Below are 24,795 nucleotides of genomic sequence, written 5' to 3'. Positions count from 1 at the left end.
CCTGAAAAGAAAAGCCAATGACAACCCAATGCAGTAGAAAGAATTAAAGCATTGCCAGGGGAAAACAAGTTATAATCTGATAAAATCAAGGATCTAACAGGAAGTCTGCTGCAGCATTAGCTTGGAGGAGCCAAAAGGCAGGGCAGCCAAAGGAAGCTTACTCATCTTTTTGGAAACCAGCACAGAGGCTTTGCTGTCTAACTTTTCCCCCCATTTCTGCCATCAACGGGGAAGGGGAATCCTCTACTTGCTTTTGTCAAAGCTTGGGAGGTGGGTAGGTATGAAAAAAAAGCTGAGCAGCCAACTAATTCAGATGCTTTTGAAAAATGCTGCACTTAACCACCTTTGAAAATCCCTGCTGCTTATCCTGCATGTCATCTGCATCCTGATAAGCATCAGAATCAGAGGTGATGATGAGCAGGACAGGAACAAAAGCATGATGAGGTTCCCAGCGAGGTTTCTGAAAGCAGGCAAGCTTGTAAGGCATTAATCTCTGGGATAGTATTGGGGCTTGACAACTCTCCCATCTGATATCTCCAGCAGCTCCAAATCCCACAAAGGAACACACTCAGGGCTCTGAATGGGACCGGAGGCACCGGCGTGTTGTTCTTGCGCAAGCGTTCCCGGGGCTCGGGGTGCCAGATTTAATTCTATTTTTAAACACAGAAAGCAAACTTTCATTCTTTTCTAACGAGTTCCGAGTGGAAAAATAAATTTCTCCATTCTCTTTGATTCCATGGCTACGGGAAGATAAAACTGCTTCCAGCCAGCCAAGGGAAGTCCAGAACTCCAAGCGCCCCAGACTGAGGGCAGACCTGGCTGGGCAGAGGCTCCCACCCCTCCTTCGGCCTCGCTGCCTGGGCAGGGATTTTAATTCTTTTAAAAAGCACCCAAAGCCCAGCGGGTGCAGCACAGGCTCCCACGAGGATGGTACCTGTTCCCAGACTCGCAGCTCCACCCAGTGGCTCTTTTTTGGCAGGATAAACCCATCGTTTCAGGAGCGTTAAAAACCTGTTGAGGTCAACGCCGACACACCGGGCGATGCCCCTGGCGATGTGCGCGAGGGATTGAGGGTGGATTTCTTCATCAAATTCTTAAAGGGCTGTCAGCTACCCCTTGGATAATGGCAAAAAAAACTGCAAAGAGACTTTTAGCGAAAATAGAAACCCCGGAAATTTTATTACTCCCTTAAACAACCCCCCCCTCCCAATCACAAATGGTAGGGGGAAAAACCAGTAGGGAGCTGCTCACTTACACACTTCAACCTTTCGAGTTCCCTGTGAGCAGACTGCAACAGTTTTGCCCGAATTTATTTGTTATATGAAGTTAGTAATGAATTACCAGAGCGACTGATTTCTGATTTGCAAGCTCCTTTTGAAAAAGAGTGAATGTGAGAGTGAGTTTCAGCAAATATAACTTGGCAGCTCACGCTGTATTGCTCCACTTTCCTTCCTGGGTAATTACAGGGACTAACAGGAAGCAAATTTTGATCATTTCTGTCAAGGATGCCATGCTGAAACTTGCTTTTTCCAGGATTATTGGGGTGCTTGTAATTAAAATAAGCTTTGATTTGTGCATGTGCACACTTTACTCTAGGAACACTTGAGATGGGTATGTATTCACAGAACACAGAAGTGTGATACCAACAGAGTTAATTTTAGATTTGAACCAGCATTGTAAAAATGCCCCATTCCTCCAAGCTCTAGTGAAAACTGAAATCTCAACTGTGCATAATGTAGATTTAGCAGCCCCTCCGTATGTCTTAAAAATAGAGAAGCCGATAAACTGATAGAAACCACAGTTTTGTTGTGAATTTTCTGGAAGTGCCTGTCCCCATCTGTGTTAGGAAAATATCATCTGTGAAATGCTGCTCCCAGATGGACTGTGTAGCTGCAGTGCCACGGAATGAGCTGAAGTGACCTCTCCCTCCTGAAGTTCAAACGTTATTTAGCATAAATGCAGCCCCTCAGGCCTTCACTTGAAGTTGCTGTTTGCCAGCACAGCAGCTGAACGTGGGCTTTAATCTGCTTTGCTTTGCTGCTGGAGTGCTGGGACGGACTTAAAAATATATGAGCCCCACCTTTGAGCTTGTATTCATCAGTTCTCCATCCATGCAATTAGGAATTAAGCCTATACATCATTAGCACGAGAGGTCAGAGGTTTCTTTTTAGAGGGGTAATATTTCTAAACAGATGTAATATTCTACGTGTCAAAAATAACAGGAAGCATCTTGCAAAAGGTAGTTCTGGAAAAGAGGTTGATTTTTTTTTTTTTCTGTTTATTAAACCCTAAAGCAGAACAAGAACTTGCTGGGTTTTCCTCGTCTTCCCCAAAAGTATCACTTTTCATACAAAAAAGTCTGCTTTTTATACAAAAGAATACCCTTTAGTGTATGAGCCAGTACAGACATCCCACCAGTGGTCTGAGGCCATGGCTTCTTAGGCTGTGGAACAAAACTGGTTAACTAATTTCACCAAAAAGGTGTTTTTTGGGCATCCTTTCTCATTTGAGCCTGTCTGTCCTGTTCCCAGGAGTGACCCCATGCAGTGGTGGCACCATGGGAGTGACTGAGGCCCACGTGGCTGCAAGAGAGGAAGCTTTCGAATGCACCCCGGTGTTTCACAGGACAACACAAAATAGCTGAGATTTTGGCATGACAGGTGTATGTATTTGCAGCCTCAGAGCTTTGCTCCTTCTCTGTCTCAGCACCAGGATTTCTGTGTTTGCAAAGTTCCTGCCAGAGGTCTGCGTGTGCTGCGAAGCTCAGGTGAAACCTGCCGGCGCGATGAGCGATCTCCTCACCCCAAGAGTGGGGTTCAGTTCTTCTTCCCGGGAAGCTGGGGGGGTTCCCGGTTCCCCACAGCTGCTCTCAGCCACTGGGCAGTTCTGTGCCTGCTCTCGTTCCAGGTGAACAGGGGTTTGTACCCGAAATGCCTGGAGGCTTTGTCTGTCTCGTAGGAGAAGGTGGTGACTATTGTGTTCAGCAAAGGCAGGTTTAGGAAGGGCTGTGGCTTCCAGAAGGGCAACAAGATGACCCTGATTATCTTGTGCAGTTGTATCATTAACCACATCTTCCAGTAGGGGATGTGGGAGCCCAGTCTCACCGAGGGGTCTGCAGTGGACAGCAGCTGGTGCCTGACCAGGAAACCTTTCCTGGTTGGAGTGTCATCATAGGAATAGTACACTTGTCCTGCCAGTAAGCCTGGTTTCAGCTGCAAGTTCCTTGCTGCAAGGACATGCATCCATGCAACGTTCCCTGGAGAAATAAGAGGGGGAGAGAAACAGGTATTCAGGAGGAGCTGAATTTCCCTGTTTACTGTAGAATGAGTACATTGGATCTGCCAGCCTCAGTGCTGGGAAGCAGGGAAGCACTCATGGTGTGCTCAGCTGCACTGTAGAGAGACTGAGGAGTTAATCCAGGCCTCCAAGATCCTTTAAACCTTTGGTCTCCTCTTTGAGCTGGACAATTAATGTGCCTCGTGATCCTGGTTCATGTGAAGGGAAAGGGCAGTGTTTTGTAGTGAGAGGAGGATGAATGAGAGTCAGTGCTTGAGGGTTTTATTCCTGGCTCTGCTGTGAGCCTTTGAAGAAGTCACTTGATTTATCTGGGCCTGATTCTTCTCTGAGAGCATTTTCAAAATACTGTTATCTGCACTTTTGGGAAAAGACATCTAAGTGTGCTGCATGGAAATGACTGAACCCCTGCATGATTTAATGGTGAGTTGTACTCCCCTGAAAGGCATTCAGCACCACAACAAACTCCTCCTGTAGGCTTTGTGAGTAGTTTCTTGTGCTTGCTAAAATCATTTATGTAGCACAGCCTTTTCTGTAAGGAATTTGACAAGTAGTGGTAAGATGATTTCTTCTAATGAAGAACAAATTAAGTATCTTTTCAAAGCAAAAACATTTTCAAAATATTACCCGAATTTCTCTCTCTGCCCCCCATATACCCCCTAAAACATTTACCAAGGGAAAAAAGAAGAAAACCCTTCCCAGGAAAACAGTCGTAGTGAGCAGCTGCCTGAAAAATTCTTTAGTTTTGTGGCTATAAGAACATTTGTGCTCACTGACCACATTCATCTCTCTGTCTTGGAAGATTATGGTTAAGGTGATGTGTGAAACCCCCTGTGGCTAAAGCAGGCAAAGAGCTCAGTCCCTCACCCACGTAGGTGTGATTCCGCTCCGAGTCCTCAGGCTCCAGGAAGTTCAGGACACCCTTCCTGGCCTTGGCCCCCCAGTAGAGCTCCTGGAGAAACGCTGCCTTCTCCCCATACACGGTGTTGGCTCGGATGATGCAGGTGGTGAGCTTACCACCATGGCTCAGCTGGAAAATGGGGGAGGGATGTTAGTGAGGGATGGACTCAGAGGTGAAATTCTTCCGCCGCGGGTTTGCCAGATAAACCCAAAACCTGGGAATACTGGCCTAGAGGAGCTGCCATTTGCAGAGGTGCTCTGGATGTTTGGGACACGGTTTGGGTGCCTAAAAATGCCAGGAGGTGCCCAGTTTGATTCTGCTTTTTTTTCATAGCTCACCTGCACCCACACATGCTCCCTGAGAGGTGCTGGATGGAGGGTGCTGGTGGCATGAACTCTTCTGCAGTTGTAATGAGCTTTTGCAACAACTAAAATCGGGTACCAGAGGAGACCAACCCAGCTGAGTGGCCTCAAACTGTAACGGGGGAAGGGATGCTCTAGGCAGTGATTTAGGACACAGGTCTCATTTTTACGTTCTGCTTCATTCCCTAGAAGATCTCCTCTGCCTGCTGACTGCCCTGGCACTCTCAAAGACTGGCCAGCTGCCTTAGGTAGGGGGCTGACTCTGGGTGCATCAATATTTTTGGTTCTGAAGTCACTCAGACATGCCTGGAAATTATACTTTTATGCAGTATGAACTAGGTGAACCTGGTTTCTTCAACCCTGATTTAGCACAGCTCTGTCCAAAGTCACAGTCCTGCTGGAGCTGAAGCACAGGCTCAAAGGGAAGCATCCTTTGATCCTGCCAGAGTTCGGCAGCTTCCTGCCGGTGTGGGAATACTGGGCTTTGGGAAGCTTAGGACATTGTGGTTTATCCATCAAATCAAGGCAGCAGTTGGATACACACTTAGACAGGAGCTGTGGGGTCTTTTTAACCAACTCCCTCCTTTCCCCATCCTGTGCTGTAATTCCAGGGGTGCTGCCGTTGGATTTGGTACCTTTTTTCCGTTGGCTTCAAGTACCAGTTTTTCTGCCATGGCTTTTGTCTTCCCATAGGGCAGCTCCACTTCCCCACTGTACTCAGTGTCCTCATTTCCTCTGGAACACATTGGGAGAGATGGTGAGTGACCACAGGGTTTGGAGACATCTGTCCCAGCGGGATTTCCTCTGCAGTCCCTGCTGCCCGGGGACTGCTGCTGGCTGGCAGCCATGGGAATCTGAGATCCCTGCTGCAGTCTGGGAGAAATAAGGCCCCAAGGAACACCAGGTGGTCCGTGGTGTTCACATCCAGGTTGGCATGAGGGCACTGGTTTGATTTCTGAGAGCTGGGTTTGGTTTTGTCCAAGAGTGCGATGGAAGCAAATCATATCCCAGTGGGCAAATTAGAAGGCAGTGGAGTTACATTGTTCAGCCACTCACAGAAGCTGAACAAGGTGAAAAGAGCATAAGAAGATGGAAGGCAGGAAAAATGAGAGCAATCCTGCTTCATTTTTTCATTAGAGGCAGAGAAAAGCCTCTCATGAGCCATAAACTAAAAGGAGAAGCTACTGCTTAATTTTCTCACAGAGTTGATTAAAGTTGGGAGGCATTTGCTGGGGATGTGATAGAGCTGCTGGTGATCTGGAAGACTTGCAATCAGCAGGTTTGTGCTGGGATTGTTCCTTCATCTCCCCTAACAAATTAAGTTTGAGGGGAAGGCAAAGCAATGACCCACAATTAAGGGCAAGCAGGGCTCCAACCGTGCTGGGGACACTGGGTTGTGGCTGTGGAAGACAACGTGCTCCCCGGCCTCCCACCTCACAGCTGCAAAGGGGAAACCCTTGGGAACTAAAGTGTAACTGGCCTCACAGGGCCTGAAATAATTCCAAGGAGAAACAAGAGAGCAGCTCTATTCCTCACCAGGCTGAAGGTGTTTTGTCCCAGTGGTTCTAGATCAGATTAGTTCTTCACTAATTTGGATTTGCTTAAGCAAATCCAGTGGGCTCTGGAGGGGCTGGGGATGGAAGAAACCTTGTTTGAAGCACTGGGAAGGACCATCCATGAATATTGTGTGGGCACTTGCTCCCCTGCTGCCATGACTAGCATGGATCAGCTCTCTCTCCCTCTGTGTGCTGCAGATTTTCTTCCCGTTTTTGAATTCATTTACTCTATATTTTGCTCTCTAAGAGAAATCCACTCCAGGCAAACCCAGGACTCTGCCAGGCGTGGGGCACCCCATGCAGGGCAGTGGGGAATTATCCTGCTCCTTTGGCAGATGGGGCTTGGATGCACCTCTTGGAAGGGTTGAGTGGCCTGTGGCGAGTTCACACAGCAGATCTGCAGCAGAGGTGTTTTTGTCAAACACTGGGCCCCGGGAGGGCCAGCTCTGTCTCAGGCTCCCTGTCTGACCTTGGGCTACTTGCTTTCTCTTTTCTCTGCTCAGATTTCCATGTGTAAAACGTGGATAATGCTGCTGCCTTGCTCCTGCCTGTTCAGCAGCCCAGTGTGTTGTGTGCCAGGTATCCCAGCTGAGATCAGGGGCTTCTTGTGCTGCAGCAACAGAAATAAATTAGGAGCATCAGAAATGCAGCCTCCTCGCACACCCTGGGCTTTTATCACAAAACCCTCCTCCCTTTCCCCGTGTTTACAGGTGATGAGCAAGAGACAAACCGAAAAACAAGCGAGACAAAAGATAGATTGTGCAAGGTTTGTTGCAAGCCCGGGAGAGGCCCAAGACAAATAGGAGGGGTTATCTAGAAGTTCTAGTTTTAATTGCTTTCTCTTTTTTTTTTTTTTTTTTCCCAGTCCAATTTTTTTTTTTTCTTGCCTCTCAAAGCTTTTAAAAAGCAGCAGCTCCACAAAGGGGGCGAACCCAACCCGGCGTTCCGGGGCTGCAGCGCTCCACTCGTGTGCCTTCCCCCTCCCCTCCCCAGCTCGGGAGTGACAAAGAGCTCAGCACAATGCTCTTGCTTTTCAAAACGATCAGAGATAACCGAACGCTAATCAGAGCGGAGCAGCGTTGTCAGGAGGGATCTCAGCGGTGGCTGTCCCGGGTGGATCGGGACTGACAGAGGCATTTTCTATTCTTGTCGGATGCTGAGGTGTGAGCGTCATCCCCGCACCCATCGCCCCGGCCAGAGACTCACCGGGCTTTGTCTGTGTCGATGTAAAAGGGAGTTAAATAAATTACGGGAGGAATGGTGGAGAAGGGGGACAGAGAAAAAAGGGGAAAGGCAGGCGGGATCGTGGACTGAGGGAGAGGGTGAAACAGGTTAGGTGGGGAAGGGGGAGATGAGAAGAGGAAGGGGAAAGGTGCTTTCAGTCTGGAAAACAGAGCCATATTTCACTGCCCTCCAGCCGTCCCTGGGCTCCCTATTGAGGCACGTGGTGTAAGTTTTGACTGGGGGGCTGACCCTTCTCTCATTATGTAATTCCCTTAGTTTAGAATCAAAATCACTGGAGAATGAAGGCCACCCTCTTGAGCTTCCTCCCAGCTCAACGGCAGAACCTGAGTGTGTTCTGCCAAGTGCCTCAGAGGCTCTAGGTGTGCTTTTATTTGCATTCGTGGTGGGGAAGGGTTGGGATGTGGGGGGCAGAGGATGTCCAGGTGTAACTCCACGAGCTTCAGCCCAGCTGGGTTTTGCTTGCCCCCACTGGTGCCACCATTACAAGCCAAAGGACTGTGCTCTCAGGCAAGATCTGGGGTCGATTTTTTCAAGACATCTATTCACATCTGTCTCTTCAGTCTCAGGACTGAAATACTGACAAGGACGTGCCCGTATCTACATTCATTTTTAGAAATGACCTGGTTATGCTAATGAACAAATTCCATAGCTTTGCAGTGACACAGACTCTCTGGTGCTCGTGATCCCAAGTGATTTGTTGCTCTCATGATTTTTTTTTTCCCATAAGCCGGACATTTATTCTACAGATTTGGGTACTTAAACACTTTTCAAAACAACTGGGTTATGCCTTAGCTTACTTGTGAGGGTGAAATTTAGGCTTGTAGGACATTTTAAGTTATATCTTAAGCAGCCTTTTCTAGCTGGGCTCAAATTTCTGGAGCGACTAAGCCAGCTGTGCCCAGCCTGGCTGCCTGGAGAGAAAAAACCCTGACTTTGAGCCAGTTCCCCTTGCACACAAGTTTCCGTGGTTTGAGCATGGCCTGTGTGGCTACAACCATGCTTGGAACCAGCAAGGGCCCTTCCAATAGCACATATCAGGCTGCAGATATTTCTACCTGACCTCAAATTCGACCTAAAACCTCAGCTCCTGGTCTTCAGAAATAGCAGCCCTGTTGTCAGAGTGCAGGTACTGCTGACCCAGGAATACCAAAGGTGTCCCAGTGCTGAGCCCTGAGCAGGAGTGGCAGCTGATTGTGACAGTCAGGTCTGGAGATCAAAGATCTGTAAGCAAAAAAACCTCTCAGAATTGTAATTTTGACCACTGTCTTTGTGTTGCTGCCAATCCCACCTTTGCCACAGAGGGGTTTCTGAAGCTCTGCTGCTTCTTCTGGGTCTGTGGGTCGGTATCATGGGAGCCACACACAGAGGAGATGGGTTGAGCACAGTGACCCAAAGTAGTGGCATCAGGAGTCCAGGAATCAGCCCTCATGAGCTTGTTGCCAGGAAAATGGATTTTGAGGGACAGAAGGACACAATTTACAGGTCAGACCCAGGTAACAGAAGGGTGTAAATACACCTGAATGCTGCAGGGAACCTTCACACCAATACATCTGTGCCCTGAGACTGTGTGGCCAAATTACTTTCTTCTGAGTTAGTGCTACATGAGATTTGCCCACATCTGACAGCAGGAGATGGGTACAGGCTTAATGGCAATTCCCTCTGGAGCTGGGAAGAGGAGGGAGAGTGTGTTGGCAGCAGTAGAGGGTCACCTGCCCTTTGGGTTGACTGATTGTAAGGGGAGAGCAAAAACTGTGACCTGACAGCAGGATGCAACTTGACCATGTCCCAAACCTCAAACATCTGAGACCTTCTCTGACACTGATTTTAGGGCTCAGAGGAGCAGGGCTGTGCACGTGGGGACAGCCTGGAGGTGCAGCTGGGCCCTTCAGCTCCCACCCAACCCTTTCAGTCGCTGCTATCACAGCTGGCCAGGCTCAGGTCGGGAAGAGGTGGTTCCCGAAAGGGAAGAGCGGCAAGGAAGGATTTTCAAGGAAGAGAAGAGGAATAGACAGGAAGGGCAACACGTATCTCCTTTGTAGCCACAGCTAAATTCTCCATCTGGTTGCAGTTTCATTGCTGTTTAACTGGAAATCCAGAAGGATGGAGAAGATTTGCTCTTCCTCACCTGAACATGGGCTCACACAAGGTGTTGGGTCCCACCGCGGCAACGGAGCTCGTGTGGACAAGGTATGGAACGTCCAGGGCACAGCAGGCCCTCAGCACATTTTCAGTACCTGTGGGGCAGGTTGGGAAGGACAGGCATCAAACACTTTGCCTTGATTCCTCTTGTTCAGGAAGGACAAATGTTAACCACCTTGGCTTGGTTTCTCTAGTGCAACTCAAAAGAGATTTCTGGGCTTGGGATGCTGACACTTGGAGCAGATCCAGCTTTATTGTGGCTGGAAAGATCCAAAGCCACAGGTCAGGGCTGCAGTTCCTTGGGTGTGTTTGTATGGGAATGGATTGTTTATAGGAGTAGCAGTTCCATCTGTAGCTTTAATGTGGCTTAACCTCTATGGCCATTGGCCACTGACTTAACTTGCACTTTCTAGTTGCTAACAAAAAGGAAGCTGACAGCTTGGCAGAGCAGAACTCTTTGTTTTCCATCCTTTTTTCTGATTTGTGGACAGACTGCTGGGTGAATTGCAGCCTTCTGGCAAAAGGCTCAGTGTTTCAGTTGCATGTGTGGCTCCATAGAAGCCCTGCAGGGTGCTACAGGGTGAAACCATTGCAGCAGGCCCTTGAGAGCTGCAGAATTTTAAATAAGATTGTAGGGGCAGCCCACAAGTCCACAGGAAAAACAGACGAATCCAAAGCATGGTTTGGTTTAAGGAAAGTTGGTCTGGCTGAACCTGTGGGTTGGTGTGTGTGGCTTCAGTTTGGTTGGTTTGGGGTGTTTTGTGGGTTCAGATATTTATGACTCTTCCAGGGGTGGTTTTTGCATTCATTGTGATTTTGATTCAAGCTGATCTGTGAGAATCTCAGCGACAACAGCATAACCATGGCTGCATTCTGAGGGCCTTCAAATCTGATAGGGCAGATCTTGAAGGAAGCAGGTCGTAGGGTTGGTTCCCAGGAACCTCCATAGTATTTATACTTGGCTAATCAGACTCTGCCCCTGAGCCTCCCTGCAGACCTTGTGTGGGAGGGCTTGTGATTCCTGTTCTCTTTGTTGTTAAAGGCATAATCTGAAATTACCAGGGAAATCCTGAGTTTAGGATAATTTCAGAGGGCATGAATCAGTGTGAAGTCCTGGTGGAAAAGGATCAGTCTGCTTCTCCATGAGCCTATCACAATATGTAAAGTTAACTGAGAACCCCTGCTGAGAAACATCACTGCAAACAGCTGAGTTAAAACCCATTCAGCTTAACAAAAAGCAGATTAAAAAGTCTTTAAGTGACTAGATGGAAAAAATAATTCTTGCAGAAGAGAATTCTTCAATCTAGTCAACAAGACTGTAACAGGATTTGGCAGCCAGTGGTTGAAACAGAGGAGAGAATCAAAGCAGAAGACATAAATTTTTGCCAGAAATGGGAATTAACCACAGCCACACCACCACTCCTCAGCATTGTTATGGCTTGCTGAAAGACATGATAGATAGCCCATTAACTTGCACCCTTAATTGGAGGCAACAAGTCTTTTGAAAAGGATTGGTCCAATTTAGCCACAAATTGTTGGGCTTAAGGCAATAATTGGATGAAATTCTGCGGCCTGAGCTGCACAGAGGAGCCAGCTAGAGGATTATATACTTGACCTGTTCTGACCCTATTTTTTTTCCATGAAGTCTGCAGCAGGTATCAAATACTATTTTTTGTTCTTTCATCTGCTATGATTTTGACAGAAAAGTTTAGACTACTCTCTCCCTTTGGGATTTGGAGAAGTCCTGGTGAGGGCAGCAGGTCTGTGTGGAGGAGATTTAGGGAGGTTTACGTGAAGGGAGAAGAAGTGCCTCCTCCAAGGGGAGGCAGAAATGCAGGACAGGCTCCTGTAAAGCCATCCCAAACTGTGCCCCTGAGGGACACTCGGTCACGCTGGAAAATCTTTGCCTGTGTGGTTTTCTGGGAATGTCACAGACATCTGCAAGAGGTTTGGTTTGCTGAAGAGGGGAGTGCCCAGTGTTCTCTAAAAACCTGCCTGTGCTGAAGTACCTTGCTCACAGCAAGCACAGTGAAGAGGAAGGTCTCACAAAGCCATTACAAGGCAGTGGGAAGCCTCAGGCTCTGAATATTCTCAGCACACAAAGAGCACAACACAGGCTCTTAAAACAACAAAAAGGATTTAAATGTTACCCTCGAATGTATCAGCAAATAGTAGGAGCCCTAAGCAGTAACCGGGTTTGAGATATACATATAAAAAAAAAATTAAATCCCTTCCCTTTGGTTAACGACTATTTTAGTAGCTAACAGCCTGAGGTGCCACTGGAATTGCTGCTGTAATAGGGATTTCATTATTTTTACAGCCTGTGCTTATTTCCTGGATTTATGAACAAATTTTCTTTAAGCAGATCTTGCACTGAACACAAACCCGGCTCTTGGTGGTCGGAAGGACGAGGTGTGGAGCTCTCAGTGGCACGTGGTTTGTAGGTACATGGCATTTGGGAACTCTGACTGTGATTAAAATAACGTCACTCCCTTCTAGTGGGTGCAGTTCAAAGGGTACAGCCTTGTGCTGGTGTATACAGGGCTTTTTTTTATCCCTGGGAAGATGCCTAGAACAGGGTTTCACTTTTAATTGCTGTCCTTGTCACACACTAAACAGTTTCTGACCACTGTGGGCATGTTCTGGATCCCTTATTAGGGAAACTTATACCCTGGACCAGAACAGCTGTATGATAACTGATCCCAGAGCTGATGTTTTGGGATGAGGAGCAGCATGACCTGCCCCGAGCAAGGACAGAGGGGCAAGGGCAGAAACTTCCCCACTGGAAAAAAAAAGGTCCAGGGCACCTTTCCCATCTCACAGCAGAGTGGTGTGTGTGGAATTCAGGACAGGGGAGGGATTTCTGAGGGATCCTCCACATGAGCAGCTCAGGGAAGGGTGTGTGGCTGCAGCTGTGGAAGTGTTATGACATGGAAACCCTCAGTGAAGAACTACCAGGCCGAAGTGAGAAGAGGACAGGGTTATTCCTCAGGAACTGCAGCGAGGGAGCGCAAAACCTGAGCGGGTGTTCCTCGCAGCCTCTCGTGTGACTGCACCAGGGTGTGTGAGGACGCTAAGGCTGGGTTTAATTCCTTGTTTTCCAGAGCTTACCCCCCACATTGACGGCTCTCATCTCCCAGAAGGGCACTGTGCCTCTGTAGTCCACGAGGGCAGCCGTGTGGATCACCACGTGCACCCCCTGCATGGCAGCCAGGAGCGCCTCGTAGTCCTGGACGTCTCCTTTCACCGCTGTCACACGAGTGGTGGCTGCGGGGAAAGAACAGGACCAGAGATGCAAGGAGGGGGAAAAAAAAAGTACAAACCAACATCCTCACCTTCCTGCAGAGCGAGGATCCTGCGTGCAAAGCTTTGCTGTCTGCAGGGCAAGGCCGTGACTGCACCGATGGAATACGTCACGCCAGGGGGAAATTCATCCCTGGTTCCGAGCCCCAAGAAGCCAGATGTGCATCTGGTTTGATTCAGCACAGCACTCTGCATGAACAGTGGGCCAGAAGAGCTGTGTCTGTCATTGCAAATCCCCTGTCTGCATCCAAGGATGGTGCTGAGAGCAGGAGACACTCGGCCCAGAGCTGCAGCTGGTCACAGGGCTGCTCCAGTCCCTGGGGATTTGGGAAGCTGGACACTTTTTTTCTTGCTGGACACTTTCCTTCAGACAGAGGATTTTTAGGGGTTGCTGGGAATAACACCAGGGGAGTTCAAGGGACATTGCACAGAGCTTTATTTAAATTGCAAACACCGTAGATGGGAGGGGAAAATAACGTAACAGGTATTAAAAGTTTCATAGGAAATTCCTCTCTTTGAGCCACTCAGAAGGAATTTTCCCCCTATCTCCTTTCTCCCCCTCCTTCTTCCTCGACATAGGTTTCCATACATAGCTACTCTTGGCATCTACTACTAATTTTCTTGCTTTGAGGCAGTGTTGCAATGTTTGAGTAGGATTTTTCCCTTTTTCCTTTCGTGTAGTTGGGAACAGGCCAGCAAGGAGCTGGGGTTAGGAGGCCGTACTCCTTGGGGATTGGCAATAAGGCAGTCACAGGATTGCTTTGGGAAGGAGAAGTCTCCTCTGCCCTGGACTGGTGGCTGTCTGGAGAGCCCAAGGTATCCTGGGATGAGGACAGGGATTTCTGAAGGATCCTACACATGAGCAGCTCAGGGAAGGGTCTGTGGATGCAGCTGTGGGAGTGTTATGACATGGAAACCCTCAGTGAAGAACTGCCAGGAAAAGGGGGGAAGAGAACAGAGTTATTCCTCATGAACTAAAGGGAGGGACAGAATCCAGCACAGCAGCTCTGAATGTTTTCTGAGCAGCATGGGATGGAGGAGGAGGCTGGAATTCTACAAAAGGGTCGGGCCACTTTCTTAATTAGCATAGCCAAGATTTGGTGGACTCACTCACACTCAATATTCTTAATTAATATTGAATGATAATACTAAAAATAATTCAGTATTAAAGCACAGAGTTGCTTCAGTGAGAATAGAGGGGGAAAAGAAAGGAGTTGTCCATGTAGCAGAGGTAAAACAATTGCCCAGAGGACCAGGGTGTCAGCAGACTCTTGGGGGGATTTTTCTGCTGCTCTGTGGCTTGGGAAAGCCTGCAACCCATCAGGTTGAAGTGTTAAATAGTCTTTTTTACATCATCTGTCTTAAGGCAGCTGTGTAAGGCAACCATGAGAAATTTTCAGATTGATAAGAGCTCTAAGGAGGTGATGGGTGTAACTGCAGCCCTGTTGCATTATCAGCTACTTTGGAGAACTTTTGAAGGCACTGGAAAACTGCAGTAGAGCAAATGAAACACCTGTGCTTAGAAAGGAGAGCCAGGAAATTCCAGAATATTTTGATTTCAACCCCAGGAAATCCAGGAGCACACACTAAAACGACATGTGTGTGAGCACCTGTGGGGTAATAAGGAGAACAGCAGCAGCTGACAAGGATTTGTCAAGAACAAATCAAGTCAGATAAACCTCCTTTGTTCTCATGACAAAGTAACAGGCTGCAGGGATATTGTGGAACAGGTTGATGCCATCTATCTTGATTTTAGGAGGGCTTTGGAAACTCTGTGTTCTTGTGAGCGGGTCAGGAAAACACAGGGCTAAATCAGCCCCATTAGGGAGAGCACAAAGCCGGGGGAATTACAGTTCCCAGGGAATTGCCAGCTGTGGTAGGTGCCTGCCCTGGGGCTCTCCGGGGCTTATTGCTGTATTTGAGTCTTATTTTTTATTGTTTCCATCAAGAATCTGGCAGATTTGTTCATTAAATCAGCAGATAACATCAGACAGGGAGGGACCAGAGGATTAGAGAATGAGCTGAGTGTAACTCAGGGAGGCTGGAAAAGAAAGGGGAAATTTGATAGGAACAAAGAGAAGTTGTTGGGCTGAGCAGGGAAGAGGCAGCAGGTCCTCATGAAAGGGTTAAAGTGGGCTAGAGCAGCTCAGGAGCTGTTGCCTTTTGGCAGGGTCCTTGTGAGTGGGAAAAAGGCATCACTGTAGTGACAGGGGAAACAGGAGGAGGTATTCCAGGATGGAAGGCACAAATCCATCAGCTTTACACAGCAGTGGGAAGGCCACAACTGGTCTCTCTGCCCAAACCTCAATGTCCCTCTTCCAGAAAGGAGCAACACCAGTGCCTGAGGTACTGATGGAGTGGAGGAGGAAGGAGGGAATGCTCATTTAGCCAAAAGGAGAAACCAGTATGGAGTTGAAGGAGGGGGTTTTTAGGTAATGAAGACTGTTGTAAAAAAAATTACAGTAATAGTGTAACACCTATTCTAAGGGTGGATGAGAAATGAAGGACTCCAAGTGCAGATTAGGCTGTACCACAGCAGTGGCCTGGTGCTGCAGAGATAAATGGGCTGCCTGAGGTGGCCTGGGGACAAGACAGACAAACATCTGCAGGGCTGGTCTGCCTCGGGGCAGAGGGATGGGGTTGGGATGGCCCCTCAGGCTGCTCCTGCCTTGTTTGCTGTGGTGTCAGGCCACAGACCACTCCTGGAGCCTGGATGATGGCACCTCCCTATGGTTTAAACAGCTTTTTCTTCAATTGTGGGTGCTTTTAAGGCAATTGGCTCCCTGAAACCTGGGGAAGCCAGTCTGCTGAGTTCATCTGCCAGGGAGGGTTTCTGATAGTCATATTTCCCTGGGAGTCTTAATTTGCTCTAAGTGTCTCTTCTATTAATATCTCCCCACAGATGGGACCTCCCTTATCACTTTTGCCTCTCTCAAAGCAGGCTGAAGGTCTGGGCAGTCAGACAGAGGGGACCCAGCCCACCATTACCTGAGCTGCCTTGGCTTGTTTTGCTTGGGTATTCCTGAATCCAGTAAAACAGGTTGTTTTCCCCCAATGTTTTCCCCCGCTGTACTCAACCCCGGATGAAGGCAGCTCTCAGAATATGATCAAATGGATTAATTTAGTATCTCTGAGAGTGTTTACTGAGACTCACCTCTTCCTTCATATGCACAGGAAGGCTGCTGTAGGTTTCTCCCAATTATTTCCATAATTTATTTCACAATACCTGCAGCAGATGCTGAGTTTCTCTTCTATTATTGTCAGGATTTTTATCTTTCAGAATTGGTGACTGGTTGGAGCAGTTCAGGAGGATGTTTTTGTGTCCCTTTGCTGTCAGTCAGACTGGCTGAGCAGAAGCAACTGGGCAGCCAAGTTCCCCTGTCACGTACTCAGTGTGCACATTGCTCCTTACAACTGATCCCTGTGTGGGGACTTAGATCCTCCTGTGACATCTCTGGAGGGTACAGGCTATGGATCTTTTTTTCTTTGATTTAGTCCTGTGCTGAAAAACCTTTCAGAGCTGGAAGTTGTTCTTTATCCAGTCCCTTTAACCCCGTGCCTGTAACTGTGGCATCTCCAACATTATTCCATCTGCCATGAAAGGGAGAGTTCTGGCCACCAAATAGATGCTGATGCTCTTTTCTTACCTGTGGTGAGATATTCTACTTCTCCTTTTGCTACCGAATCAAAAACTCTGACTTCTTTGATGTAGTCTTGTTCAGACAGGAGCTCTACGATCTTCTCCCCAATAAACCCACATCCTCCTGTCACCAGGTAGACCCAGGCCCCATCCATTTCTGAAGATGTTTCTGAGGTTGAAGGTGGCTGCCAGGATCCTTCTGTGCTCTGCTGAGCTCTCAGCCAGTGTGTTTTCTGAACTAAGTCTAAAGTTTAGCTGTCATAGAACGATGCTGGCTGAACATTAACTCCGTCCAGTTACACATAAATCAGGTTTTCCTTGGTGCAGTCCCACAGATTTGCCACAGGCCCATCCTGGGCCCTCTGACTCAGCCTTTCCCTTCTCCCACAGTAGCCCATGATCAGCAGGGCAGCTCTGGACTGCCTTGTTATGTGGCCAGTCTCAGGCCAAAATCTGGATGGCAGAAGTTTTCCATCCTGGACAGCCCTTTCCCACAGGCTGCTCTGACAGCTGTGGCCTCTGGGAGCTGCACAAAGGCTGTGTGTGCTGGAGGGGTGCTCAGGGCAGCCAGTTGTCAGTGTGGAGGTCCAAAGACCTCGTCCCCAGGCACTGGTGATCTGTGGAGAGGCTGCAGAGCACAGATCCCTCCAGTGCTGAGCTGGGTCATGCACAGCACAGGCAGGGCCAGAGGCTTTGGGGCCACTGGTTCTCCCAGTCTGAGGATCTGGTGTGGCTCTCCTGGATGGATGCTGCTCTCAGCTGGAATACACACACTCTCGTGTATATATAGGAGGGGAAAGTCTCAATGTGAAAACTGTCTAGCAGTAAAAGCTGTGCCACATCCTTTGTTAGAAAAGTTCCTTCTCATCATCAGTAAAAGAGGGCCCTGCTGTGCTTTCCCTGCCAGCCGTGGCTGATACACCTTTCCTTGTCCAGTCACAGAGAATGTGTCTTGTTTAGTTTGCCATTGGATTAAAAAAAATCGGATCAGCTTTGTCCAAGGGTGTTTGACCCTGTCCTAAGAGTGGGATATGGAGTGGAAGACCTGTCCTGTTCTCTCTTCTTCTCCCATGAAGAGGCTCAGAGACAACAAAGTCAGGCCTGAGCAGTCCCAGGCTCTCTTGGATGCCAAGCAAACTGTCCTTAAGTCTGGAGTAGTCAATTTTTTTTTCAATCCATATTTGAACCAGCTTGTCACCATTTTTGGTGAACTGTTCTTAGAGAGGTAACACTGGTAAATGGGGAAATATAATCTCCCTGATTATTTTCCTTTATACAGTGTAGTCTAAAGTTGCTTTTCTGGCCATAGGGTTGCTTGGGAAGTTTAGGGTGAGTTTGTTCCCATTTCAGGCTCACTGATTTCCCCACCCCCAGGCTGAAATGTGGCAGCAATTCCAACTGTGTGAATGGTTGGGGCCAGTCTTAGGCATTTGTGCTTGTCTGCTTATAAAAAGAAAGGTGTAGAGCAACCTGCTGCTGAGAACAGGGTTAATGAAGAGTTAAGGCAGAGAACTCAAAGAGTAGCTGTGTTTTGTTTGTGAATAAATAGTTTTATTTTAATCAGCTCCTGCTGCAAGTTCAGTCTGTTCCCCTCTGCCATTGATTTTCTTGTGCTGCATTAAGTGTTAGGAGGAGTCAGTTCCCCTTGCTGTGATTACAATCAGTGGCCATAATGGCCCAGAGACCAACATGGGCCTGATGCTAATTTGGTGCCTGGCAGACCAGCACAGCCACAAATGTCCCAAGAAATTAATTTAGCCTTTTATCCAGCAACTCCCAATCTGTACAGTGGTGATTAACAGAACTGCCTTCCCTCAGAGGACTTTTTGCAAGGATAAATATATCGGAGTTGGAGGTGTTAGGACTCAAAAACCAAGATAAATACACCCTGAGAGACCCAGAGAAGTGCTGCATGGGAATGTTTGGCATCGAGTAACCTTGAGGATGTCCTCATCAGCGATGCAAAGAGCTGTGTGAAGCTGAGGCCTTGACTCCGTGGACATTTCTCAGTGTTTACAAGGCTTAGCCTTTGCTGCACTATTGGCATCTGCATATCTGAGTGTAATCTGATCAGTGGGGGAAAAACTGGCTGGCATTTCCATATCTCTTGTTTTTGTTAGGATATGAAAAACAAGTTCAGAAACCAGAACTGGCACATCTGTGACAGAAGCAGCCCAGGTCCTCTCCTACAGAGAGGAGAGCCTCCCTTTGCAAACAGAGGAGTGTTGCATCCAAATGGGAAGTTGTTCCCAGTGTAGGAAGGTTAAACAGGTCCCCACCCACATCCTCCTCTGATAGTTTGAATTGTCACAGGAGATGACTCCAGGGGTCTCCATGAGCCCAGAGGCACATTCAGAGAACACACAAAGAAGGAGGGAAACACGTGGAGGTACCAGGGGAATTCAGGGAGGGGGCCCAGGCAGCCCTCACTGTCATAGCTGAGCCAACTCAACTCCTTGAACTGTGAGGAAACTCATGGCAAGTGAGGCAGGTTACAAATAACAACAGGGTTTAATTCATGCTGGTAAGCACTGCAGAATTCAATCTCTGCCTTGTTCCTCTGCTGCACCGCCCGTCCTCTGAGTGCCCTCTCTCAGCCAAGGCAGAGCTGTGATCCTGGATCTGTACTGACAGAAAACTCCTGCAGGAACACGAGGGCTGTCCCTGCAGGAAGCATCTGCCAGGTCCAGGTAGTGCCTTGCTCTGCAGTGCAAAGCAAGATGCTCAGAGGTGACATTACCCGAAGGCTCACCTGGGCTGCCTTTAGTTTAGGAACTGAACACCTCCCCAGGAGGGTGGGATGTGCCCCTGTGTTTGGCTGGTGGGGCTGGGAATGCAGAGAGGTGACTGAGTGTGTCCTGGAGGCTGATCTCAGACACCTTCAGAGGAGTCAGTCCCACTGAGGGCAGGGAAACTGGGCCCTTTTTGCCCCTCCACCCCATGGAAGGTGACCAGAAGCAGGGCCTTCATGCACATCTTGTTTTTTAGGAGACCTGCAAACATACAACCAGGGAAAGCTGAGCTGGCAGGAAGGAAAACCAGCTGACTTCAGGCTGCAGTTTGCTTGAACTTGCCCTGAACTTTGCAAATAGAGGACACCTGACAAGATATTCATTTACAGTAAGTTTATTTCTCAGTGCATTACATGAAAGGTCTTTGGTATTTGTGGGTCCTTGAATACTGTTCCCACTCTGCTCCGAAAGAAAATGCTGAATACAAAACATTCCATATACAGTAACAAACCCCATAGCAAATAAAGAGAAATAGATATTTTGAACAATAACATAGCAATATGAAAACAGATAAGTAACCATGCAAGAGGTGGAACAAACAGGTTGTGTTTACAACAAACATTAAAGCCTGCCATAAATGAGTTCATCCTGTCAGACGAGATTTATTCTTGCTCTAAGTTAAGAAATTACACATGATTGCAAGATACTGTGTATGGCTGCCCTATAAAAGACCAAATGGTTGTAAAGCTGATCCCCATGAGAGAAGCCAGGACCATTTGCACACATACGAAACACACTGATATAAATAAAAAAGATACCGTGTAAAATAACTGGTGAAAAAGTTACCATTTCCTTCTGTGGATGGGAATGTGCCTTGTGAACAGTTATAGCACCTTTGAACCCTTGGTTTCACAGGGAACCAAGACATCACAGACTGAGTAGTTTAACCCCCTACACCCCCAAACCCCCAGTGGAATGTCATCTCGAGCAAGGCAGCAGCTGTAAACGTGGAGGAGGATGGATTTGCAATAACTGTATTGAGAAGTAATTCCAGAAGCTGATTGTCTTTGGGAAGCCTTTGTCACAGTGCTCAGGGTCCTACATTACAACAGTTCATGGCAGTGAGCCCAGCCCAGAGAGCCTCTGGGGAGCCACAAGCTCTGCCCCACCAAACCTCACCAGCACCTGGTTTTTAAGGCCTGTTCCTCTGAAAGGTGATGGCAAAATGCCTGAGGAGTTTGGTGGGAGCAGTGAGGGCTCTCCTCTCTATTTTATTCCTATTTCCCTGGGTTACTATCAATTCCTTACAGTAAGTGCAAATGAGATACTCTGGAGAGAAGCATTCCCTGCCTCCCAGGGTACCAGGCTGCTGGTGAACACGAGGGTGCACGAGTTGCAAAGAGTTTTTGGTTGTGCAATGCTGCTGCTTCTGGTTAGCTGAGGGCAAGGAATTGATCCAAGTCAAAAACACACTGGAGCTCAAACAAACATTAAGAATTTCAAAAAAAAAGTCTTAGGAAAAAAATAAAAAAGGGAAAGAACACACTATGGTATTGCACAGTATGTATGTAAGATAAAGCACTAAACATTTCAATTAAAATATATTTCTAAATGAGCACGCATTCAAGATAAATCCCCTTTCTAAGTTACATAGACATGGCAAGAAGCATTTATATGCCCTGGCTGAAATGAACCTCAGTATCCTGCCTATGATGGAAAATGTGGTTGGAGTGGTTTGCTTAGTCATCAATATCATTAATGTCAGTGTGTGAGGCTGTGTTCACCTTTAAAACATAATTAAATGGGGTGGCACAACAGTGTGATCCAATCCTTGTGTAAGTAGAGAGGAACGAAACCCCAGTGGAGAGAGAAAGTCCATTTGGTATAATCCTACTGCCCCCCAGTTAAAGATACAGTACCTCAGCAGAGAGATGGAGCTAAAGAAAGCAAGAAGTATGGGGAGAAAAAATTACAGAGCTCATGCAGAAATCTGGGAACGTCAGTAATTAAAATGGTCTCAACCCAAACTTAACCAGCCTTTTGACAATTGACTTGGCAGGATTAATTGCAAACAACTTCCATAAAATTTTCCTTTCATCTTGCCAGTAATTTGTTTTAAACAGTATAAAATCCAACCCCCTCATCAATATGAATGGCTCAGCAATAGGAGTGACTAAAGCCTCAGCACCCACCAAGCTCATGAAACAGCTTTGAGTTCAGAAGACAAACTCAGAGGAAGAAAGATTTCTCTTTCACTTCAGTGGGAAGCCTCCAAAACGTCAGGGAAGTGAAAATGGCCTCCTTGTGCTCCCTCTTCCCCAAATTCAACCCTGTACCTACAGGACCAGTGAAACTGAGTTTCACCATTTCCCTTTTTAAAGATTGCTTTGGTTTGGTTTGGTTCCTGAAACTGCTATGAGGGCACGTTGTTAATGTGGCATCAACTATAGCTGGCACCAGTCTGCCCAGGGTACAAGTTTAGAGTGAACTGGGATTTCTCCTCAGTCTCCAGGCCTGATTTTCCAACACCAACATGTTGGCACAAGGAGTTATCTCCTGGAAGCCCCCAGTGATGTCTTGGAGCGTCCATGTGATCCAAGACCAAGATGGTCCTGATTCAAGAAAGAGGTAACCAAGTACTTCCCAATTCCTACACAGTGATCTGCCTGTAAATGGGGAAACACCTTTTTTTGGCACATTTAATTATTAAATGGAAAGATTATTCCAAGAATAATAAGTTCCAGTGGCTGCACCAGGCTCAGCTGCCCACCAAAAGAGCCACTGCCCTCCCAGTAGTGGATGGAGGGACATGGGCTCTGTACAGCACCATAAACATCCTGAACTTAGAGTTACACTGGATTTAGGGTTAGTGCTGGATTTGAAACTGAGATGCTTCCAAAGAGACTTTAATTCATTATCCCAAAAGGATTGTGGATACAGGATGACTGCTGGAGGTCAGTACCTGCTTAACTTGGGCAGTTTTACTTGTTTTCTTGTCCTCTGACCATATCATGCTCCAGCTGTAACTCAGAGTGCAGGCAAGGAACTCCCCAAGCTTTTGCAACACTCTGGGCTTGTTTCTTTGAAATGTGTCCTGGAAAACTTGATCAGCAGCACAAGCTGACCCAGGTGGGCTGGCAGCTGAATGAACCCCACCACTGGCACTGGCCAAACACAGGGAAGATGCAAAAGCAGGGCAAGGACATGAATTCCTGCTGCCTCCAAGCCAGCCTAAACCACTGCTGTTTGTTACTTAGTTCCAGAAGTAAAAGACATCTCTCTGGTGCTTTCTCAGCATTAATTTAAGCTGTTTCACCTGGCTTGGGATCTCTGACTGTATTTCCAAAGAGCAGGGCCAAGGGAAGACATACAGTGAATTCAGCAATCCTGAAGACCTGCTCAGGCTCTTCAGAGGAAAGTTTTGGCTTGGATACCTCTGTGGGTACATCATGTTTACAGTGTATATGGAAAGTCAATTTAATGTGTGGCTAATGTTGGGCTGGCTGAGCTCCTCATTTTTAGCCTCATTTCCAGTGAACCACAGGCTTCTGGCTTGGCCTTGGGAAGATCACTTGGGTTGCTGAATAAATGGACAGTGTTGGTCTTTGCAGCACCTTCTGACAGACATTCTGCAGCAGGACAGCTCACCTTGTTCAGACAAACTGTCTTGCACAGGAACCAGATACAGTGGGACCAATGGACCTGACTTATGACAAACACAAACTCAACTTGATCACTTCTGTCCTGGGCTGAATTTGCAAACTGTCAGAACAGGGGAAGTAAAAATTAAAAACCAGTAACCATCAGTTCTGTTGGTTAATCTCACCCTTCTAACAAAACTCACTGTCTACATAAATGACTTCAGCTTGTCCAACCTGGTTAGCACAGCAGGTGGAGTGATTCATTTGTCACTGAAGGGCAGGTTCAACTCCTTAAACTGGAAGCTGGTACTTCCCCTAAAATAACAAGTTATTGCAAAAAGTAAAATGAGTCTCTGTTTATCCAGTGCAAGATAAGCTCTTGACAAGACACTAATTGTTTAGGCTGTGGTTTGCTACTACACTGTCTCCAGATTCAAATGGCAAGGATTTACTCACAAGATTAAAACAAAATACTCTGAAAACATTTTTCCTTATTGCTGTAGGATTAAGAAACGATTGCAAAATATCCTTTTCTGTGAATAGTTATTGCCACCACTTAAATTAATTATCTCTGGATGTATGCACAAGCTGAACACAGTATGGGAAAATTCTTGCACAATTCCATCATATCTCATGCAAACTGCTCTGTATTTTCACAGAAACAGTGTAATTTCACTGAAGATAGATAGAAAGTCAATGTTGCCACGAACATTTGCATCAAAAGTCCTTGCTTAGCCAGCCACAAACAGAAATAATGTCACTCAGGTGCAATTGGCAACATGAAAAGCCAAGATTTTGATGCTAAAGTCCAGAGAGGCACCTGACATTTCAGAGAAACACTTTTAAATGTTCTTTGGATTTTCTAATTTGTTTCTTTGCTTAAAAGAAATCCTTGCAGGTCATGCTTTCATGGCCTGTGGAAGTGGTACCTCCACCTGGAAGCCAGTATGACACCAACACATGAAATAAAAGCTGATGCCTCCAACTACACCAAGGGACAAGGCTGAGGCTTGGCTTTGAGTCTGGGTGGGATGGATTGTCTTGGCCAGTTAAGCAGAGCTTTACTGAGTCACTGTCAAGGGCAGTGAGGAAACAAGGGGAGGATTAAACTCTTGAGACACAGCCAGGAGGTGTCATTGCTGTAGGCAGCTTCTGAGATACCTGCCAGCTGGTATTCCAAAGGCAAAACAACAAAGTCAAGGAAAACCCTCTCTGAGCTATGGATAAGACATTCCCTGCAATAAGGGCACAGCATTAGCCAGGTAAGGAAACCCAGCTGCCAACACTGCAGCCTCCTACCCACTCCATCTGCAGTCTGCAATGAGCACTGGGATACTGTATCTGGAACTGGTGACCGGCAGGGAGAACACGGACGCTCCTACTTCATCCGGTTGCTTCTCCTCTTGGCTTCTCCATCCTCCAGCAGCGAGGAGAGGATCTGGTAGGGCTGGGGCTGCCGGGGGCCTCCACGCTTGATCTTGATGCTGGTTCTCAGGGGGGAGCCCGGGATCACATCCTGTCCAGAGCCTGGCTCAATGGAAGACAAAGAGTCTGTAAGGAGAGAAAGTCACGGGAGAGCACTATTTAACAGGGGAGGCTACGGAACACAGACATGGGCCCTTCTGGGAGATACCTCCTCTGGAAGCACTGGGGTCCCTCCTGTTGTCTTTCCAGCCAGGAAGCAATTGTGGAGCTACAGTTTGCTGCCATCACACTACTCCTGGAGTAGATACTTTCCCTCTGCTCTGCCTAAACTCTTTGGGGTCACTGCTCGTCCTGCACGTGGCCCAGCAGGCCCTGTTCTCATTTGTAGTTTCATTTCTAAAACTCTGTTCTTTCACTGATTAAAATCTTAGTTGGGCTTTCACAGCTACTCAGCACTGCCCACAGGTCCTGTGCTGGAGGATGAGGCCAGGTGGTCACTGGGAAGTGATGCTCCTGGGGGTTTAAGGACCATTTCACTCCTTGTAAAAAGGAGGATG

The 24,795-nt window shown here is 47.4% G+C and overlaps 2 protein-coding genes and 1 long non-coding RNA gene across 7 annotated transcripts in view; 1 reads left to right on the top strand and 2 right to left on the bottom strand.

Annotated features, from left to right (window-relative positions):
* Positions 1 to 1,153: 1,153 nt before the first annotated feature.
* Positions 1,154 to 16,674, bottom strand: LOC108504231 (3 beta-hydroxysteroid dehydrogenase type 7-like). Its single transcript, XM_017828949.1, has 6 exons — positions 16,448 to 16,674; positions 12,609 to 12,764; positions 9,484 to 9,592; positions 5,193 to 5,292; positions 4,162 to 4,324; positions 1,154 to 3,256 (listed from the first exon to the last, which is right to left on the bottom strand). The coding sequence occupies exons 1-6, from the start codon at positions 16,593 to 16,595 to the stop codon at positions 2,817 to 2,819; spliced, it is 1,116 nt and encodes a 371-aa protein (XP_017684438.1). The 5' UTR covers positions 16,596 to 16,674; the 3' UTR covers positions 1,154 to 2,816.
* LOC108504233 lies at positions 15,042 to 21,786 on the top strand. Its single transcript, XR_001877043.1, has 3 exons — positions 15,042 to 15,146; positions 19,429 to 19,560; positions 21,678 to 21,786. It is a non-coding gene; the product is annotated as an uncharacterized LOC108504233 (long non-coding RNA).
* The window catches only part of COL26A1 (collagen type XXVI alpha 1 chain), a 181,065-nt gene continuing 175,821 nt past the window's right edge, over positions 19,552 to 24,795 (bottom strand). For 3 of the 5 annotated variants that reach the window (XM_017828947.1, XM_017828948.1, XM_017828946.1), the window contains 3 exons: positions 24,196 to 24,364; positions 23,048 to 23,128; positions 22,907 to 22,934 (listed from right to left, as the gene is read on the bottom strand). In XM_017828947.1, coding sequence (XP_017684436.1) covers positions 23,074 to 23,128; positions 24,196 to 24,364 — 224 coding nt within the window. In that variant the 3' untranslated portion in view covers positions 22,907 to 22,934; positions 23,048 to 23,073. Of the gene's footprint in view, positions 24,365 to 24,795 lie in introns of all 5 variants that reach the window. The other 2 variants (XM_017828944.1, XM_017828945.1) reach the window with 1 other exon arrangement.

The sequence above is a fragment of the Lepidothrix coronata genome, unplaced genomic scaffold (genome assembly GCF_001604755.1).
Source record: "Lepidothrix coronata isolate B3197 unplaced genomic scaffold, Lepidothrix_coronata-1.0 Scaffold154, whole genome shotgun sequence".
NCBI classification, from domain to species: domain Eukaryota; kingdom Metazoa; phylum Chordata; class Aves; order Passeriformes; family Pipridae; genus Lepidothrix; species Lepidothrix coronata.
Note: the sequence above shows the minus strand (reverse complement) of the source record. Positions and strands in the feature narration are given on the sequence as shown.

Excerpts from the sequence above, each read along its gene's own strand:
- LOC108504231 (XM_017828949.1), bottom strand. The coding sequence starts at position 16,595 with ATGGATGGGGCCTGGGTCTACCTGGTGACAGGAGGATGTGGGTTTATT. Across the intron at positions 5,293-9,483 it reads TTGTGTGAGCCCATGTTCAG|AGGAAATGAGGACACTGAGT; the intron begins GTGAGGAAGAGC and ends AATGTGTTCCAG. Across the intron at positions 3,257-4,161 it reads GCGGAATCACACCTACGTGG|GGAACGTTGCATGGATGCAT; the intron begins GTGAGGGACTGA and ends TTATTTCTCCAG.